This window comes from Acipenser ruthenus, chromosome 43 (assembly GCF_902713425.1).
Source record: "Acipenser ruthenus chromosome 43, fAciRut3.2 maternal haplotype, whole genome shotgun sequence".
NCBI classification, from domain to species: Eukaryota; Metazoa; Chordata; class Actinopteri; order Acipenseriformes; family Acipenseridae; genus Acipenser; species Acipenser ruthenus.
In genome coordinates, this window is record NC_081231.1 from 903,201 (window position 1) to 919,385 (window position 16,185).

Here is a 16,185-nt window from a genome sequence, read left to right on the forward strand (position 1 = left end):
ATATATATCTGTTATAGATATATACTAGAGAGTTCTCTCTCTCTCAATTCAATTCAATTCAATTCAATTCAAATTGGCTTTATTGGCATGACAATAAAAATAATTGTGTTGCCAAAGCACATACATGGCATAACCAACTCAAATATACAGACAAAGATTTTTTTCTTAATACTAACAGTATCCCTCCTCCCTCTATATTAATACAGTAAACAGAATCCCTCCCTTCCCCTCTATATTAATACAGTACCCCCTTCCCCCCTCTATATTAAACAGAATCCCCCTCCCTCCCTCTATTAAACAGAATCCCCCCTCCCTCAATTAAACAATACCCCCTCCCTCCCTCCCTCTTTCTCTCTCTCTCTCTCTCTCTCTCTCTCACACACCTCTCCACTCTGCGTGTAGATCTAGTTATGTCAGATAGCTGCACGGGGTGAAGATACGGTTAGGTTTCACACTGCCTGCACAGAGAGAGAGAGAGAGAGAGACCCACACAGACGTGTTAAGGTACAATCTGGGCTGCCTGCCAAGGAGAATCTCTCTGTATTAATTTCACCCGAGCCCTGCTGCTGTCGCCCGTGTTTTGACCTTGCGTTATTTCTAACCCTCATTGTTATTCACAGAGACTCAACGGGCGCTGTTCAGACCCAGCCGCTGCTTCTCTGTATTCAGGGGAGGATGAGAAGGTGTCTGGGACCGTCTGCTAGTTTATAGACCCGCTACATCATCCCGTGATGGATTTATTCACATAGCTGGAAAGAGAGCTTTTTAACGGTGTGTGCGAAATGTAATCGTTTCCTTATAGTGTCTTGTTGATGGCCATTTGGTTTCGGGAAGGGGGGTGCTGGGTGGGGCACAAATATTTACCAGGTGTGGTTTTTTTTGTTTTTTTTCTGGGTTTAACTTCAACTACGTAATTTTTCCCAGATTTAACAAAAAACAAACAAACAAAAAAAACACGTTATTTTTCTTTTCCAGATTTAGTTTAATATATAAATGTTAACAAAAAAACATACTGAAAAGATTTGAAATGTGTACTTTGAGATATAATCTGATTAATATTGAAAACATGCATCGCTAAATATTTTAAAGTCAATATGCCAGTTAAATCTGGAAAACCCGCTTCAGTCTCTCTCTCTCTCTCTCTCTCTCTCTCTCTAATCTATATCTATCTATCTATCTGTCTATCTGTCTATCTGTCTATCTATCTATCTAATCTACTACTTAGCGAATCAGCATTTAGCTGACATGTTAAATCTGGGAATCTAACAAATAAATCATTGAAAAAATACATGGAACGGAAGTCTTTATTGTAACTTGGCAGCGTTAACAGATAAATCTGCATGGGACTTTGCGCCTCATAGTTTTGTCTCACGGCCGTTGGCACCCGTGAACCCCAAAGCGGTTCATGTGAACCCGGGGGGGGGGGCTCCTATCCCCAGTCCTGTAAAATAATCCAACAGAACCCCTATTATGGGATGGTATAGGCTGATTAAATCCGTAGGTATGACAGGTCTACGAGATCACTTTCCTTACTTTGTATCTATTATTTAATGCGAGTACCATATCGCTGTGGAATATGATGAACATGCATGATATTGCTGTATAAAGACGGAGTGTACAAGTCGGGCAACAAGAAAATGTGGCGATTAAGAAAAAAAAATTTCTGCCAATCTCCCTACTATGGTATTATAAAGGGGAATCAACATTCATCGTAAATATTATATTTTTTGGGGCGTCGTTTGTGGGCAAAATTCCATTCCAGTAGACCCTCGGATTTTCAAACAGGCAAAAGCTACATGTTTTTTTTTTTTTTAAAAAGATAGAATTCACAATATCCATCTTACAAAACTTTTGGATATTTAAAAAAACAAAACAATTTTCTTTTCACGTTCAGTTATCGTTTTATTTACACAGCGCCCCCTCCCGCTCCTCCCGACCCCCTCCCCAAGTCTCAGTCGACGGGACCCTGGAAGATGAGCTTGATGTAGCCTTGCTCTCCCGTCAGCCACGTCCCGCAGAAGGGGCAGGCGGCGTGGAACGCGTGGGTACCGTGGGGGAGCGGGATCTGAGCCCAGCACCTGGCAGTCTTTTCGGAGCACACGTGGCCGCAGGGGCAGAAAGCGTGGGTGGGGTGTCCGGCGTCCAGATACAGCCCCCCCTCGCAGCCCAACCAGAGCGGGACGTAGGGACCGACGCGGCGACACATGGGGCACTCCCGCTCGTCAGCCCCGGCCCCACCCCCTTTCTCCTTGCGGAATCCCCAGTTGTGATACCCGTGGACGTGACCGCAGTTGACGTAGACCCACGGCTGCTTCTTATCGACGACCTCCCGCTGCGCCAGGCTGGGGAAAGCCAGCGTGTTGAAGCCCACGGGGCACTGGGGCCGCGCCGCGTTCGTCTCCTGCCGCAGCGACTCCAGCTGTTTCAGCGTCGGGGTCCTGCGCAGACCCTCGGGGGTCCGCCACAGCAGAGTCGCCCCGCACAGGTCGATCAGAGAGCCGTCCTGCAGGGTGTTGGATTCGTTCTCCACCTGGGGGGGGAGAGAAGGGGAGAAGGGGCGTGATCGGGGTGCAAGGCGATTGCGCGAGGGTGGCCAGAGTTTGACCCTTAATGCATGAAATATTGAAACTATCTGGGGGGGAGGGGGACTCGTTTTGTACACATAATAAATATATTTTTCATTGCATTTTTCCCCCCCATTGATTTATTTTATATGGGTGGGCGTGGCATACGGCTCATGTGAGGCTTGTATCAATTGCGTTTGCGTTTTCTTTATGCCTCTATGAGGTCGACGTGCACGACCGCGTTAAACCGCCACCCAGATCCTGAAGCGAAGTCGTTAACGATCTCGTTTTCACCTGCCGATTGCAGCACCGTGCAGTTTTGAACACACTCGCACTAAAACATCCCAGTTTCCTCTTTGCATCCAGTTTGCTGCAGTCCTTTTATTTTTGCATGCAGGCACAATTTCTGTCTCTGCATGCATTTCCCACGGCCGACCACCAGAGTGCTCTGTTTCACGCTTGCAGCGTGTTCTGAATTTACAAGCAGACAAACCTTTTATCTAGTAGTGCCTCGGGAAAGCGTTCATTCAGAGCAGATTGACCAGCGGCCTGAATGTTCAAACTGATCATTTCAATATTAATAATAATAATACTAGACTTCATTGAGGGGAGCTCTGAACCCCAGGACTGGGTGCAGCAGCAGCAGCAGCAGCAGCAGCAGGGCTAGTGTGAGTTTCTAACCCTGCTCAGACTCCCGGCTCCTGATCATTTCAACATTAATAATAATAATACTAGACTTCATTGAGGGGTGCTCTGAACCCCAGGACTGGGTGCAGCAGCAGCAGCAGAAGGGCTAGTGTGAGTTTGTAACCCTGCTCAAACTCCTGGCTCCTGATCATTTCAATGTTAATAATAATAATACTAGACTTCATTGAGGGGAGCTCTGAACCCCAGGACTGGGTGCAGCAGCAGCAGCAGCAGCAGCAGCAGGGCTAGTGTGAGTTTGTAACCCTGCTCAAACTCCTGGCTCCTGATCATTTCAATGTTAATAATAATAATACTAGACTTCATTGAGGGGAGCTCTGAACCCCAGGACTGGGTCCAGCAGCAGCAGCAGCAGCAGCAGGGCTAGTGTGAGTTTGTAACCCTGCTCAAACTCCTGGCTCCTGATCATTTCAATATTAATAATAATAATACTAGACTTCATTGAGGGGAGCTCTGAACCCCAGGACTGGGTGCAGCAGCAGGGCTCGTGTGAGTTTCAATCCCTGTTATGATATTGCGTGTCTTTCTGACTCTGTCTATCGGCTGTGCTTGCTGAACTCGGGCGGCTCTCTGTCTCCTCACCAGTTTGCCTCTCTGCTGCGCCGAGCGAGTCTCTCTCAGCGCGTACACGTTCCCGCACACCGAGATCTCCCGCCACACCCCGGGGGCCGGACCCTCGCTGAACCCTCCCGTGGGGTGCATCACCAGCACCCCGTTCGTGGTCAAGCCGTCCATCAGGCCGTCCGAGGTCCGCCACTTTGCAGCTCGCTCCTGAGAGAGAGAGATGAGAGGGGAGAGAGGGAGAGAGAGATGAGAGGGGGAGGGAGGGAGAGAGAGATGAGAGGGGGAGGGAGGGAGAGAGAGAGATGAGAGGGGGAGGGAGGGAGAGAGATGAGGGAGAGGGAGAGAGAGATGAGGGGGAGGGAGAGAGAGAGAGAGATGAGAGGGGGAGGGAGGGAGAGAGAGAGATGAGAGGGGGAGGGAGAGAGGGAGGGAGGGAGAGAAAGATAGACGGGGTGAAAGGGGATGAGAGATAACAGAGAGATGAGAGACGGAAAGAGAAAGAAGAGAGAGGTATTAGACCGAGGCTTTCATGCACTCCCTCCTCCGAACAAACGTGAATTCAGTATGCTTGTGTAAGCATTGCTGTTTCGTTTGTATAGGTCGTGTATTTAATGTGCCCAGTTCTTTAAGTCTGTAAACACCATGTCATGTTTTGAAGTCCCGATTCACTCCCACTGACGTCAGCATCGTACACGCCCCTTTTAAGACCAGCCCTGCATTCAGTATTAAAAGCCACTTCCTACTGTATCAAACCCGTGTCACATTACCTCTCCAATAAGAACTCTCCCACGGGACAAAACCAATGTACGTCTTTAACAGCTTATAAGCCAAAAAACTGAAAACTACAAAGTCTCACCCCCAGGAAGATGTTTTTGGACGAGTCGAAGCCGGCTGCGTAGATGCGCGTACTGTACGGGGGGCGGCGCTCACAGATGACGCGGCACGCGTAGCGGGAGATGGTGCTCTGCGCTGATTGGCCCTCGCCGGCGCCCTGACCGCTCGGGGATGTGTCCGTCACCACAAAATCGATCATGCTCTCCGTGGAGCGGCCGATCTGGGCAAGGAGACGCAAACGGTTATATATTAATATAATATCATTATATAGTATGTATTAATAGAATGCATTATATATGAATCTTGCACTGTGACCCTGTGCTGCCCAGTAACACCTGTAAGTCGCCTTGGATAAAGGCGTCTGCCAAATTATTATTTTTTTGTTCTTTTTAGAATTAGACAATTCTGTGGCTAATCAAGCTCCTGTTAAAACCTGGGATGGGTGAAAACGCTATGCAGCAGGAGTCTGATTTTCAGCCCTGTGTTAGTATCATGGTGGCAGCAGTGTGGAGTAGTGGTTAGGGCTCTGGACTCTTGACCGGAGGGTCGTGGGTTCAATCCCAGGTGGGGGACACTGCTGCTATACCCTTGAGCAAGGTACTTTACCTAGATTGCTCCAGTAAAAACCCAACTGTATAAATGGGTAATTGTATGTAAAAAATAATGTGATATCTTGTAACAATTGTAAGTCGCCCTGGATAAGGGAGTCTATTTAGTCATTGAGCAGACGCTGTTATCCAAAGCGACTCACAGAGACTAGGAGGGTGAACTCTGCTTCACCAACAACTGCTGCTGCTGCTGCTGCAGAGTCACTTCCAATAGGAGCTCGTTTGTTTGACGTCTCATCCGAAGGACGGAGCACAAGGAGGTTCAGTGACTTGCTCAGGGTCACACACACACACACACACACAAACACACACACACACACACACAGGGAGTCAGCCGCTGAGCCGGGATTTGAACCTCCTGGTATCAAGCCCCCTTTTCTTTAAGCGCTGGACCAGCGAGGCTGTCAGTGAAGGGGTACCTGGAACATATCTGTGCTGCTGTCCTGAGAGTACTCCACGATGACAGAGTGACTGCGGGACAGGGTGTAGGAGATGCTGTGCTGGCTCTTATTAGTAAAGGCCTGTGGGGACACAACATGACAAGCATTTACATTGCAAACCATCTCTGATCTACAGCTCTGGACAAAATGAACACAATCTTTTATTTAAAATCGTGTAATCAAAGAAACTACAACATGAACTCGCTGAAAAAAAAGTCTGCCGGAAGCCGTAATAGCAGTACAGTAGTATTTCATGTTAGATTTCGAAATGTCACGTTTTTTCAGGTTTTATCGGTTTCAGCATACGAAAAACGACAAAGCTGGTGTGTAGTTCGATATGTTAACATTATTCAGCAGGTTTCATTCGACTTTATGAAACAAAATGAGTTCATTCTACAGGGTGATGCAAAACTTTGAGCCAGAGCTGCATTATATTATTATTTTTTTTTTAAATTGTAGCATAGAAGGAAAGCCTAATTCCACAGAAATAGGGAAACGGGAAGGTTGGGGTTTTAGTTGTCTCCTTACAGAAAACTAGAGCAACAGTGCCACCCAGTGGCGATCGAGTGTAACTGCTCTATAGGATTACAGTACAAGAAAAACTGTTACAAAAAGTCTATTCCACAGGGTGCTGCTAAACTTTTGGCCCTAGCTCTAGGTAACCTGGCATCAGACCTATTATAGATTTTACATGTGAAAATCCCCAGTGCAGAAGGAGTCTAGCATCAGTGTGACCACCCCCCGCCTCACGGCTCACCTTGGACACCAGTGGGGTGGAGATGTTGTGGATGATGTCTGGTTTCACCCCATTGGCTTTGCTCCGCTTGTAGAGAGCCAGGCGGCTTCGACGCCTGCCCTTATCCCCGTTCGCTAGACAGCCGTTGTACCTGCGAGAGAGGAGGAGGAGAAGGAGGGGGGGTACGGTTAGCAGAGAAGAGCTTAGACCAGAGAGAGGAGGAGGGGGAGGGCTCTGGTTCCACCCCGAGCTCTCAATTACCTTAACTGCTCTAATTATTTGATTAATCGGGACAAATTGAACACTTCTCTCCAGGCCTCAGAATGCTTTACAGGTCGTGTGCCTTGAATCTTGAATCAAGCGCATTATATAGCACTCTGAGCACACCTGTAGAGTTCAATTAAACCAATGAGAGGCGGCAAAACAGATCGAGCTGAGAACTCAGTTCCGAGCCCCGCCCCCCTCCCCCGGGGGGGCGGGCTGTGATGTCACGAAGCCCCGCCCTCTCTTACCCCAGCACTATGAGTTCCCCGTACTGAGCTGGCTCCTTCTCGTTGGTCAGGAAGGCGTCGTGGTTCTGGAGGGGCGAGGAAGAGGAGGAGGAGGAGGAGGAAGAGGAGGAAGAGGTGCGGTGACCGGACGGCCGCAGCTCCAGAGAGGAGGGGGAGCACACTGCCTCTGAACTGCCCTCCAAAACCATCGCACACGGGCTGGGGGCGAGCAGCCTTCGGAGGGGAGAGAGAGGGAGGGAGGGAGAGGGAAAGAGGGAGGGAGAGAGACGGTTTAGCCAGTACCGCTGTGACAACATCAGGCTTTAAAACACACAGACTACAGTCCTCTCTGAGCTGCTATCAGTCTGCTATTAACAGCATGCTGCTGAATGGACATTATTTTTTCTGTGCACGGAAAGAGAGACAGCTGTTTAACAGAGATCCACTCTGGTCTCGTTCCCAGCATCAAACTGGGACCAGTGCCAACTGCAGTCTACAATCCACTGCAACCGGAGAAGTCAAAAATCACATGGTCATAGAGACAGATCCGTATGTATGTATGTATGTATGTATGTATGTATGTATGTATGTGTTTCACCACAGCCTGATGCTTCCAGTAACTTCAGGAATGTGCGTTTCAGTTCAATTTGGTGTCATGTGGGTGTCTGGGTGACCCCTCATCTATAACCAGGCTTGGAGGGGCTGTGCAGGCAGATGGAGTGACTGATTGGGATGCAGGCCCATTGCTGTGAGGAGGAGAGTGTGATTAATGGTCCAGCCTCTGTCAGACGGAGAGGGTAGGGAGGGAGGGAGGGAGGCTGGCTGGCTGGCCACTGCACTGCAGCCGCTAGAATTTACAGATTTCTACAGAGTTTTACTGAAAAGAATTCAAATCGAGTGCTGATAATCAACCACAACCTGAAACAAAAAAAAAAATTGTGTTCGTTGGTAGAAACGATTGCAAAATGAAACCAATGAGGTCTGGGATCAATAATAATTAATACGGCTCATGGTCCAGCTCACTGAGGGGACTGGCTGCTGAAGAGAACGCCGGTCCCTGGGTAAGGTTGTGATGTAATCGTTTGGAACATGCTTTGTGGTGGAATGGAATTCCCAGAAGGTGCTGATTTGGAGAACGGTGATAATTGAAAGCGGCACGGCTGACGATGTCGTGAATCGGGTTTCTGATGCGTCGTGGGACACGGAAGGCGAAAGGCGCTCTCTGATTGGCTGGAAGACCCTGAGTGGTTTATATCATATCTGTGGTTCCCAATATCTGCCGAAACATTTCAAACCTGAAGGTTTTAACATTTAGAAATATAAGCAAAATCTACACCCCTAGTCATAACCTCCCTCTGCTGCAAGTCAACCCCCCCCCTCTCTGTCTGGCTTGCTCTCTCTCTCTCTCTGTCTGGCGCTCTCTCTCTCTCTCTCTCTCTCTCTCTCTCTCTCTCTCTCTCTCTCTCTCTCTCTCTCTCTCTCTCTCTCTCTCTCTCTCTCTCTCTCTCTCTCTCTCTCTCTCTCTCTCTCTCTCCCCAGCCCCTCCTTTGTATTTCACTCAGTTGGCTCCAGTCTGCCTCAGAGAAAGTAAAAATCAATCTCCTTTTTCTTCCACTTACAGCCAGTAAAAAATGTATAAAGTGCTAAATATACATTGATCTGCAAATGAGGGCTGTGCTTCTGCACGCCACAGAGACAGCTGCAGAATGAGATGAAAACAGTTCTCATCTAAAGACACTCGCTTTTGTATTTAAGGGACTTATTAAAGATGTGTTTGCCATAGTCTCTCAAGGGGTGAGGGAGGGATCAGTTCAGTCTCCAAGCCTCAAGCCTGCCCTGGGCTGGAGGGAGCACCCTTTCTCTTAGGGGGTGAGGGAGGGAGGGAGCAGTTCAGTCTCCATGCCTCATGCCTGCCCTGGGCTGGAGGGAGCCCCCTTTCTCTTAGGGGGTGAGGGAGGGAGGGAGCAGTTCAGTCTCCATGCCTCATGTCTGCCCTGGGCTGGAGGGAGCCCCCTTTCTCTTAGGGGGTGAGGGAGGGAGGGAGCAGTTCAGTCTCCATGCCTCAAGCCTGCCCTGGGCTGGAGGGAGCCCCCTTTCTCTTAGCCAGGCAGTGTTTCTTTCTCGGATCTCTAGCCTTGGAGCAGTGGATGCGTGGCTGGCGTGGCATGCAGGGACCCACTAAGTCTGCATCTTTTCCTTCTCCGCTGCAGGGCTCTGCACATTAATAATGCATCCGAACAGATGAGCTGCGATGAGGGCTTGACTGATGGCCCTGGGGGCGCTAGGCTGGAGGTCTTAAAGAGCTGCTTTATATCCCGCGCACTTTCCTGAAACATTTCATCTCCCTCCTCTTTGATATCCTCTCATGCGTAACTTTACCCAGCACATCAAAACGGCTTGCAACAGGGTTTTTTTTTGTTTTTGTTTGGTCTAAGGAATACCCAGGGCCGTGCGTTCATTTTTTCACAAAACAAACCATGGTAAACTAACCCCAATAAAAGTTTCCCCAAAGTAAAAGCACAGAGAGGTGTGGTAAAGCATAGGGAAGCATTGTAAAGCACAGAGAGGTCTGGTAAAGCATAGGGAAGCATTGTAAAGCACAGAGAGGTCTGGTAAAGCATAGGGAAGCATTGTAAAGCACAGAGAGGTCTGGTAAAGCATAGGGAAGCATTGTAACGCACAGAGAGGTGTGGTAAAGCATAGGGAAGCATTGTAAAGCACAGAGAGGTCTGGTAAAGCATAGAGAAGCATTGTAAAGCACAGAGAGGTCTGGTAAAGCATAGGGAAGCATTGTAAAGCACAGAGAGGTCTGGTAAAGCATAGGGAAGCATTGTAAAGTACAGAGAGGTCTGGTAAAGCATAGGGAAGCATTGTAAAGCACAGAGAGGTCTGGTAAAGCATAGGGAAGCATTGTAAAGCACAGAGAGGTCTGAGAAAGCATAGGGAAGCATTGTAAAGCACAGAGAGGTGTGGTAAAGCATAGGGAAGCATTGTAAAGCACAGAGGTCTGGGGAAGCATAGGGAAGCATTGTAAAGCACAGAGAGGTATTGTAAAGCATAGGGAAGCATTGTAAAGCACAGAGAGGTATTGTAAAGCATAGGGAAGCATTGTAAAGCACAGAGAGGTCTGGTAAAGCATAGCAAAGGGTAATACTGTAAAGCATAGTGAAAGCATGGTGAAGCACTATAAAGGATAGCGAGGTATAGTAAAGCATATTAATAAAGCAGGGTAAAGTGTGGTAAATTCAGAGCATAACCATGGGAAAAGCATGGGGAAATGCAGTGGTAAGCTTTCATAAGGGCTATTTGTTTTTACAGGAGAAGATGGATTGTATGCTGCTTTGCTGAATATAAATCGGAGAGCTGTCTGTAAGAGATGTCTTTTTTCCCCTTAAACTGAGACCCTAACCTGATCAGTGATGATGACAAAGTCCCCAGCAGACCCAGTCTGTCTGGCGAGGGGGGTCACATGACACCCGTCATTACCAGCATGCTGTCTGGCAGCGGAGAGATCAGAGTGCTTAATCAAACGATAAGCAGGGACTGGAGCTGCAGCAGCATCCGAGACAGACAGCAGACCATGTGCTCCGAGAGACCCTGCAGCAACAGCCAGCATGTTCAGACTGTGCTTTACCAGACCTGTCTGTGCTTTACAATGCTTCCCTATGCTTTACCAGACCTCTCTGTGCTTTACAATGCTTCCCTATGCTTTACCAGACCTCTCTGTGCTTTACAATGCTTCCCTATGCTTTACCACACCTCTCTGTGGTTTACAATACTTCCCTATGCTTTACCAGACCTCTCTGTGCTTTACAATGCTTCTCTGTGCTTTCCCAGACCTTCTGTGCTTTACAATGCTTCCCTGTGCTTTACCAGACCTCTCTGTGCTTTACAATGCTTCCCCGTGCTTTACCATACCTCTCTGTGCTTTACAATGCTTCCCTATGCTTTACCAGACCTCTCTGTGCTTTACAATGCTTCCCTATGCTTTACCAGACCTCTCTGTGCTTTACAATGCTTCCCTGTGCTTTACCAGACCTCTCTGTGCTTTACAATGCTTCCCTATGCTTTACCAGACCTCTCTGTGCTTTACAATGCTTCTCTGTGCTTTCCCAGACCTTCTGTGCTTTACAATGCTTCCCTATGCTTTACCAGACCTCTCTGTGCTTTACAATGCTTACCTATGCTTTACCACACCTCTCTGTGCTTTACAATGCTTCCCTGTGCTTTACCAGACCTCTCTGTGCTTTACAATGCTTACCTATGCTTTACCACACCTCTCTGTGCTTTACAATGCTTCCCTGTGCTTTACCAGACCTCTTTGTGCTTTACAATGCTTCTCTGTGCTTTCCCAGACCTTCTGTGCTTTACAATGCTTCCCTGTGGTTTACCAGACCTCTCTGTGCTTTACAATGCTTCCCTGTGCTTTACCAGACCTCTCTCTGCTTTACAAGTTAAAATGTTTAAATGTGGCTAATCCTGAAGTGTAAACATTTAGGAAACTAAACTAAAAACTACTCTGGAAAACTTAAACGAGAGAGAGAGAGAGAGAGAGAGAGAGAGAGAGAGAGAGAGAGAGAGAGAGAGAACTCATAAAAGGTTTTTAATACCCCTATCTATCTACGCAATACACTCCAACCATGTTTGACCTCTTTGTGAAATGGGCTGGAAACTGATAAATACGCTGTATATTAAAAGATAATGTGTTTGCCTTTTGGGTACACATTCCTCCTCCCCTCTCACTATCCAATATATTAGCTGCTGTCATCTCTCAAATACGAATTCATTTGCAGCCTAAATTCATGGACTCTCTCACACAAGCTGGTTTCCAACCCCCCGGTCCCGGCCCCCCTCTGCTGTGTCTACTGGTTTCCATTCCAACTGAGCTCTCAATTAACTAGACTCTTAATTGAACTGATCGTTTGCTTAATTAGACCGGGGTTGGGAAGCACTGGGATAGATAAAGTTGCAAAGTTTTGACACCAGTAGAACACTGAACACAGAAACGCACGCACGCACGCACGCACGCACGCACAATCAAATAAAATAACCAAATTAAATTATTATGAAATAATAAAAAAAACCAACGTTTATCATTTTTTTTTTTTTTTTTTTACTAAATGTCGGACTTTTTATGCCTCACAGTGGCGGCGGTGTTACACTACGTCACGACTTTTCGTTTCCTTCTTGAGAGTCGTGACGTGTAGGCCTAGTTTTTCCTTTTATCTTTTTAAATCGTGACTCAGGGTGAGGAGACCCGGCTTCCTTTGTTTCATTCACGGGGAAGTACATTCGTCAATTTCAGCAGCGAGGAAGGCGGGCTGTCAACTGGCGCTGTGAACCCAGGCGCTCACCGAATTCAATTTACAGTTTACATTAGCAATAAATATACATGACTATGATATGGCAGGAACCCCACGTACACCAACTTAAGCCTACTGTGCAATAACATACAGCATACATACCGGTATGTGGCCATCCCACCTTAAACCCGTCCGGCTATATATGAATACTTATATTAAATATGAAGAATATCATATCTAATGTGTTTGTTATAATTCATAACCGTCCATATAATTCTATAACCGGAAAGAACTGCTCATTTAAGTTATTATACGGTGGTCGCTGCTATAGAGACGATGAGTAAAATGCTAGGCTTGGTTATTGAATGATTTATATTGCACTAATAGCCTAAACTCGCGAATTATTGTCATTGGTTCAGTCTGTTTTTATTTATTGAGTTTTTCCTCTCAGTTTAGAGTTAAATATTATTGGAAACGTTCCTTTTTAAAGAGAACGCCCATGTTAACCCCCTAATAATAATAATAATAATAATAATAATAATAATAATAATAATAATGGTTGTAGGTTGTTGCATTAAAACATATTTTTAAATATCTTTCAAATCTGCTTCCAGGATGCGCTTGAAAATAGCATGTATCCACTCCCACCCTACACCCTACACCCCCCACACCCCAGCTACCGCTGCTATGGAAACGGAAGCGCGAAGACGCGAGAATGCAAACGAACTGGAGCGTCAACGAAGCACGAACCGGGAATGCAATAAACACGACGAGCAGGGTTCCAACGAATCTTACTTTAGCACAAACGGCACTGCAGCATTTAAAAGGGAGACAGCCGGCCGAAAGTGTTTACCCTCAATGGGGACGCGGCTGGACAGCGTCCCACAAACACACTGCGGCGCTTTGTTTACGACCAGCCAAACGCAGGAAACACAAGCCAGCACTGAAAGCAAATAAAACAGGGACGTGATGTGTGAAAAAAAAAAAGAATTACAACCGGGTCTTCCCCCGTGGCTTCGATTCAAGATATCGACGTCATATATTAATGACAATACCATATATTTAAAGAAACAAACAAACCTAATAATATACAATTACGCAGAAAGAACGGATAATTTTTTCACATTTCTGCATGAAATACGCAGGTTTTTCCCCCTATACAAGACTCATTATGAAACACTTTAAAACTCAGAGGAACTTCTAGAACACGCAGTGAAATACAAGCGGAAAAAGCGAGAATATGCGGCTCCGGTCGAGCACAGCACAGCAGCCTGTCTTGTGAATGTTATTAGGGGTCTGAGGAAGAGAGCAGGGCAACGGTATCGTAAATATATTGCAATAATACACTGCAGCCACGCGTCACGTGTTACGGGTATGTGGAAAGTCCAGTATGATTATAGATTGGGTTTAGTTCCAAGGCAGTGCTGTAGATGCATCGATTCGTATCGATCGTCCCGGCTCGTAATATTTAGAATTAGTAAACAACAGGGCTAGTGAAATAAAGCGACATGCTCAAAAAACGTGTGCATTTGCGAGATCAAAAACTAGCAACCGCGCGTACAACTCGTCAGTGTAAACCATATTATTATTATTATTATTATTATTATTATTATTATTATTATTATTATTAGTAGTAGTAGTAGTAGTAGTAGTAGTAGTAGTAGTTTTGGTATTGATTTTTTTTCAGTAACCTGTTATTTATTTATTTATGTATTGATTTATTCTGATAAACGTGTGATTAACCCTAATTTTCTCATTACAATGCAAACCGTACCATGCTATTGCACAGAAACACCTGATCCGAAAAAAAGAATCATTTAAAATGAAATTTAAAAACACATACACACACAGAGAGAGAGAGAGAGAGAGAGAGAGAGAGAGAGAGAGAGAGAGAGAGAGAGAGAGAGAGAGAGAGAGAGAGAGAGAGAGAGAGACGGAGACGTGTCAATTGGATTGCTGAACACTAGATACTCTGTATACTGACATAAACACAATTCCACACGCATTCATGTAATATGCTTACCCGTTTATGGTTGCTGTATATAAAACAAACCAAAAAAAAAAAAACGACGCGGTCTCTCCCCCACCTGTCCGCTTGTGCTATCCTTGTGTTTTCCCCCAGCTACCCCCCGGGGTGCTTCGATATCGGGGTCCCTATTTACAGCTCTCTGATTGCGACATCATGAGAATGAATCGCCCCTGCATTGCCGCTTCGCTGTCATCACTGCTGTAACACAGCGAGCCCCCATCGGTACAGATAGACTTGGTACAGGCTGCCGAAACCCCGCCCCCTGCCTCCGACGCCCCGCCCCCGTGGCTACTCCATTGGTGAGGCAGCCGGCGTCGATGTGGGCTAGCCCCGCCCCGTGTCCCGCTAAGCCCGCTACTTTGTTTTATCACCCGCATGGAAAGCAATCGCAAACGCATGTGGCTAAATTGTATTTGTTTCCAGTATCAAGGTGACGTAGCCCATCCCGCAAAAACAACACGCAAACACACACGCACACACGCACACACACATACACACACACAGACCAAGACCGAATTCTAAGTATAACACACCCTCCAACCGCACCGATTTCTCCGGTACAATACCAGCTGCCTTTCTCTACAATACAAATTCTCCTCCATGTAGAAACTTCATATTTGAAAAGCTACAGCGGCGCGACTCAGCACCCGCGAGTATATACACACAGGCGGTGTTACAGAAAAAGCTTTTTAAAATTAATAAACTCACCAGTGCAAAACATAAATTGCATTGTTGGTTTTTATAAACATAGCCACGCAATGGACAAACACCAGTCATGCACCTGCCATAGCGGTGTCAATGAGGTGTAGGGCCCACTGTGGGGCTCGTTCACCTGCCATGGCACTGTCAGTAAGGCGGACTTCTACTTTGAAATGTGAGACTTCGTTTATAAGGAACCGTCAGGATTATTTCCCCTGTAATCCTGAAATTTAAGGAATTACATTGGCTGTGGAACCGCTCGCATTCTTCTGCAGTTCTCAAAATGTCCACATGGTGACGCTGTTTTGCCGTGGTTTAACATAACTGGGGACCATATTAAATTGAGTTTCGGAACTGGGAAACTAAACTGGTGAAAAACAGATTTCAGCAGGAAGCGGAGACGCCTGGTCGGTGTAGTGTCAATACAAAACAACAGCGACGTTTTATAAAGCGCATGCATTATTATTATTATTATTATTATTATTATTTATGATCCTTTTAGTTTGTATCATGTAATGGCAAATGGTCTTCATGCATTGCAGGGTAGATTCGCGTGGAGCATATTATTATTGTATTTTTTTTCCATATTAATATCTAGAATAACATCAATCGGTTAATCTCAAATAAATACGTTTCTGATCAATTGTCACACAGACAGAGATACAGCTGTGGTACAGTCCAGTCAGAAAGGGTCGATTATACAAGTTTAAATAAATACGCCTAATATATGTAAAACTGTAATTGTATAAGCCGAACAGGATTTTAATTAATTGCCACACGCGGGTTCTAAATTGAGTAAATCCATTTGGAATCTCAATAATCGTTTAATTCGCTAATTATCATAAAACACATCTGTGACGTCGCGGTTTGCTCGAGGACAGCGCGGGAGCGTCAAACGAAGGGACGGTTTCAAACGCGTTTAAAATTATATTTAATTGACGTATTAGTATATTTACTTTATTAAAGTATTTTGTAAACGTTTTATCGTTTTTTTTAAACCAACATTACATTTCTTGGCTGAATTCGGAGTCGTGTTGACGTTGGAAACCTTTCTTGCCTGACAGGTCAGCATATATTTTAGATATATTTTATTTATATTTTTCTTTAAATATATATATTTTTTTTACATGTGCGAAGGTATTTTACATTTAGTTAATTTACAAAATGGTAAAGTTTTGTGACATTTTTGGAGCTCTCTACCGTCGGCTCAGC

The 16,185-nt window shown here is 45.9% G+C and overlaps 1 protein-coding gene across 1 annotated transcript; it reads right to left on the minus strand.

Annotated features, from left to right (window-relative positions):
* Positions 1-310: 310 nt before the first annotated feature.
* On the minus strand, positions 311-14,452 carry LOC117398575 (E3 ubiquitin-protein ligase pellino homolog 1). The gene is made up of 7 exons (XM_059011779.1): positions 14,269-14,452; positions 6,964-7,176; positions 6,473-6,602; positions 5,695-5,796; positions 4,690-4,887; positions 3,852-4,040; positions 311-2,530 (listed from the first exon to the last, which is right to left on the minus strand). Exons 2-7 carry the CDS (start codon positions 7,149-7,151, stop codon positions 1,952-1,954), a joined length of 1,386 nt encoding a protein of 461 aa, XP_058867762.1. The 5' UTR covers positions 7,152-7,176; positions 14,269-14,452; the 3' UTR covers positions 311-1,951.
* Between the last annotated feature and the right edge of the window lie 1,733 nt (positions 14,453-16,185).